Source organism: Austrofundulus limnaeus, unplaced genomic scaffold, assembly GCF_001266775.1.
Source record: "Austrofundulus limnaeus strain Quisiro unplaced genomic scaffold, Austrofundulus_limnaeus-1.0 Scaffold364, whole genome shotgun sequence".
In the NCBI taxonomy this organism is placed as follows: Eukaryota; Metazoa; Chordata; class Actinopteri; order Cyprinodontiformes; family Rivulidae; genus Austrofundulus; species Austrofundulus limnaeus.
Genome location: NW_013952766.1, coordinates 374 through 5170, shown reverse-complemented (window position 1 = coordinate 5170; position 4797 = coordinate 374). Strand labels below are relative to the sequence as shown.

At 41.9% G+C, this 4797-nt stretch overlaps 1 protein-coding gene across 1 annotated transcript in view; it reads right to left on the bottom strand.

Moving 5' to 3' along the window:
* The window catches only part of minpp1b (multiple inositol-polyphosphate phosphatase 1b), a 5940-nt gene extending 2173 nt beyond the window's left edge, over positions 1–3767 (bottom strand). The window contains exons 1-6 of the mRNA XM_014023308.1: positions 3141–3767; positions 1366–1557; positions 1097–1297; positions 688–785; positions 374–504; positions 139–272 (exon numbers count right to left, since the gene is read on the bottom strand). Of these exons, the coding sequence (XP_013878762.1) occupies positions 139–272; positions 374–504; positions 688–785; positions 1097–1297; positions 1366–1557; positions 3141–3546 (1162 nt within the window). The 5' untranslated portion in view covers positions 3547–3767. The remainder of the gene's footprint in view (positions 1–138; positions 273–373; positions 505–687; positions 786–1096; positions 1298–1365; positions 1558–3140) is intronic.
* Positions 3768–4797: the final 1030 nt, after the last annotated feature.

Below are 4797 nucleotides of genomic sequence, written 5' to 3'. Positions count from 1 at the left end.
TAATAATATTTTGTAAACATCTTCATAAATTTAATTAAAATTATATAAATTTTTCTAATAATTTTTAGCTTGGTAAAATTCTGTGTTCAAGGATTTCCAGACAGCTGATAGGACACTTGTGTGGGCGGGGCTTCGTACCGTGCTGTGATTGATAGTTTGTGGCAGTAGGCGGAGCTTGGTCCTTGTAGAGTCCTAGCAGAGAAACGAGGGGTAGGAGCGTCTCAGCGTGACCCACCAGGATGGAGGCTGGTTCTGGAGCCGCCTCGGTGGCCCTGAAGGGACCGGGTCAGACATTGGACAGGGGTCAATCATTGACCAATCAGAGGTCGGCCTGACTTCCTGCAGCTGATCGGACGATCAGGTGGTCACTTACCTGCGAGGTCGGCCAGCTTTGTCCAACGTCCTGAAGATGTGATGGAAGAGAGGACAGCTGGACATGCTGTTGATCAGGTGACCGTAAGACCGCTTCCAGAACTGCTTCAGGTCCGATTTGTACTCCAACACCTGCAGACAAGCAGCAGGGAGAAAAAACCCACAACGTTTGCTTTTACTACAAAATGTGGTACATTTTATAAGTGATGATAAAATGTTTACATAACAAATATATATATATAATTTTGTAGTTATTATAATTTTAAGAACTTTTTTATTTATCTACAATGTTTGAACAAACTTTATTTGTGGAACCTTTGCATCGCTCTCATCAAACAGGAAGCACCACGGAGAGTGGACGGACTTGATTGACAGCTCGTAGGAACACAGGAAGAAGGCGGCTTCCACCAAATCTACAGGAGCCACAGAGGGACAAAAAGTCAAACAAACTACAAATGTACAGGAGCCACAGAGGGACAAAAAGTCAAACAAACTACAAATCTACAGGAGCCACAGAGGGACAAAAAGTCAAACAAACTACAAATCTACAGGAGCCACAGAGGGACAAAAAGTCAAACAAACTACAAATCTACAGGAGCCACAGAGGGACAAAAAGTCAAACAAACTACAAATCTACAGGTGCCACAGAGGGACAAAAAGTCAAACAAACTACAAATCTACAGGAGGCACAGAGGGACAAAAAGTCAAACTCTGTGTCTCTCACCTGGTGTGAGACGATGAAGAGGAAGGCCCAGTTTTTCAGCCGTCCTCCTCCTCAGCGCCTCCATCTCCTCCCCGTGTTTGAACTTCTCCACCTCCATCAGAGCCGTACGGTTGTTCTCCACGCCGTCCACGTAACCACGGCATCGCTCGAAGAAACGCATCAGAACATCATCCACCTGGTGGCTGTACTCCGGAGGGTGGTCTGCGGGGGTCAGAGGTCACAGGTCAGGCAGGCGCTCGTCGTGTTTCCCAGAATGCCCGTGGTCTCACCGTGGCGCCCGTAGAGCTGCCGCAGACCATCCTGGAAGGCCTCCACGCTGCTGACGCAGCGGTGCTTGGAGCTGCTGACGAAGCTGATCTTCCTCTTCCTCAGGTTCTCCGCGGATAGCAGGGATGAAAACAAGGAGGCCAGGCGCTGGGCCAGGTGTCTGAGGTCATCGCTGCCCTTCATCACCAGCTGACCTGAGGGAGAGGAGAAAAAAACAGGGGGCGGAGCCAGAGCCATGACACCTGATTGGCTACTCCCAAATAACTGACAGGTGAGGTGGGGACAACGTGGCATTTCAAAGACAACACTCAGTTAAAATAAAACAATTGTGTGTGACAGTTCTGTGTTTAAGAACCAGTTACAGAACATTATCAGAACAGTTCCTCGAGGAACTTTGAGGAGAATAAATTTTAGCCCATTGTACAATTAGCATTAGCAAATTAGCATTTGGCACGTGTTTGGGATCATTCTTAACGACATCACAACAAATTTCAGCTCAGTTATTCTTAAAAAAAGCTGACTTAGCCATTTAAAATGAGCTGTGGTGGCCATCTTGGATTCTTGATTAATATTTTGTATTTGGTAATGGTTAGTTATGGTTTCGACGACACTAATTTTCAATGTTTTTATGCCTTAAAAAAGGCTTAATTATAGTTCTAAATAAAATTTGCTTTAAAATTAATTTGCTCAAATTACCTACTACATTTTTCTGAACTCCTTGGTCCTGTGATGCTAATCCAATGCATATAGGCAGTGGTGGGCAGCACTAATCCCAAAATTAGTTCCACTAGCCCAGGGGTCTGCAACCTGTGGCTCTGGGGCCACATGTGGCTCTTTGGTCCCTCTGCAGCGGCTCTTTAAAAACACAACAGAATAATATTTTTTATTTGTTTTTATACTCACAAAAGAAATCAATTTATATGAAAAAATGTGATCAATACTACTAATACAAAAAGTAAAACATGTTGATTAGCTCATGCTAGCCTGTTGTTCACTTAAATAATCCAACTTCTTTTAATGATCTTTCTTTCAAATACATCAGAATTACCTTTAAAAAAATTAAAGACTACATAATAAGAAGAGTTAGAAAAAATATACTGTACCTGAATATTTCCGTTGTGCTAGTTTTTATGAAATTCGGTAAAAACTACAAACAGTATTTTTCTTGTTTACATGGATCTGGTCTTTTCATTTGTCCTGATGTGTAAAAATAACAATGAATAATAAAATTCAGAACATATTTTTTGTTTTATAATGTCACCTCCGCTGGCCGTAAAGGTTCTCGAAAAGGCCTCGAAAAAGTCCACGGACCACCAGTTGATAATTACAGTTGTAGCTTGCTTTGCGGCTCTGGACATATTTTATCAGTGAGCCAAGTAGCTTAAATGGCTCTTTTGATCGTAAAGTTTGCAGACCCCTGCACTAGTCCTAAAGCACTAACTAAATATTTAGGTCCCCTAATTCTAACCCCTTAAAGCACTAATATAATCGAGCTGACGCATGAAACGTTTTAACAGAGGCAGCAGGAAACAATATTTGACAGCTTTCACCCTCATAATGTTGATCAATAACATTTATAGACCTCAGTTAGTGCTTCTAAATTTAGCAAGTGCTAATCCATTAATAGATTTTAAAAATTAGCAAAAGCTCTAAAGCACTAATCAGGAAATTAGTGCTTTAATGCTTTAGTGGAACTGTGCCCACCACTGCCTCCATCAGACCAGAAGGACCAGAAGGGGACAACACTCAATCATCAGAACCAGTCCCGGACTCTCACCGTCCATGTCCTCGTTGTACCAGGACTCCCAGCGGGTCCGGACTTCTCGCAGCCATCCCTCGGAACTCTCCGAACCCCTGGAAGCTTCTCTCCGGACCAGCTCGCTCAGTTTCTGGATCCTGCGGACGTTCTTCAGGGTCGGGTACCGGGTTCCGTGCCTGATGACGGCGGTCAGGTGGACCGGGGAGCAGGACTCCCCGGGCGGGGGTCTCAGCACGGTCCGGTTCACCGATAAAACGTCCCGCATCAGGTCCGGGTTCACCTCCTCATAGCGGCTCTTGGTTCCGAAGTAAGCGGCGATGTTCGGGATGTCCGGTACCGGCGGAGAGGAGCCCGAGAGAAGGGTCGGAACCAGGCTGAGAGCCGCCAGCAGCAGTCCGTGTGTGGCCGTACAAACCGGTATCATTTCTGCAGGGGAACCGAACCTCAACCCAGCTCCTTTGGGTTTGTTTATCTTCCGGGTTTGTGATCTTTGACTCTGCGCTCTGAAAACACTGTAGAAGTTTATGGATCCGCCATTTTCCTCAGAACTTCAACAAACGAACCGACTAATATCATTTATTTATACATTTATTGAAAATCAAACCGATAATATAATAATAATAATAATAATAATAATAATAATAAAAACTTCCAGTTCTTCCTCGGTTGTTTATATTTTTAACTGAACGGATGTGACGGATCGGGGTTTCACCGCCATCTACCGGCGGACTGAGGAACAACAGACTTACAGAGTTTGACCAGCAGGGGGCGCTTTAACTGTCTGAATTATTAATTTTACAATTTGTTTTCTGGGTTTATTTATCCAAACAGATTTAAAAACGTTGATATAAAACTACAAAATAAATGAATGCATAATAAACTTCGGATTAATAAAACTCAGCAATGTTTAGTCTGAGTAAACTATGAAAAGAAATTGACATTTTGATCCCCTCTCTGTTAAAATGCCTCTAAAGGCTTGATTTGAAGCTAGAGTAATTAACCAGAAGATTTACTGTGGTGTTTATTTTCCAGACTGAATATCAACAGCTGTTTGTTTATTAAAAATAGAAAACAGCATTTATTTATTTTAAAATTATTTTTAAAAATTTCTAAGTGGGAAATACACAAATTTATAATAATTGTGATCATTAAACCCAGATCTTTTCATGAAACGTCTAACTGCCTCATTTTTGAGATTATGACCCCAAAAAAAGAAAACATAAACTCCTTTGGCTTTCCCAAAACCTTCCTGGTCAGCGCCCTCAGCTCCTGCAGGAGACGATCATATAACTGTTTGATCTGTGATTATTTGTCCTGACTTGTTTGTAGTTTTAATTGTTCGAAAGCTTCACAGCGTTCACACAACTCAGATCATTTCTTCTTCCACACGTTTTTCAGCATCTACCTCGTTCCACAATGTTTGTGCTTTTCAACAATTCATGTCTTAAAACGTTCAGCTCATTCATGTGAGGGGAGCTATGACTTTTGCTACTTCAGCTATTTATACTTTTTCAGCTATTTCACTTTTTCAGCCACTTTTTTGTCATTGAAAATAAATCAACATCTTTAAACTCCTTTAAAATGTTTCTAAATCTGTACAGAACCTTACACATTTTGTTCTAGTTATGCTCTTTTCCTTGTGCTAATTTTAGCTACTTGTTTAGCTAATTTTAGC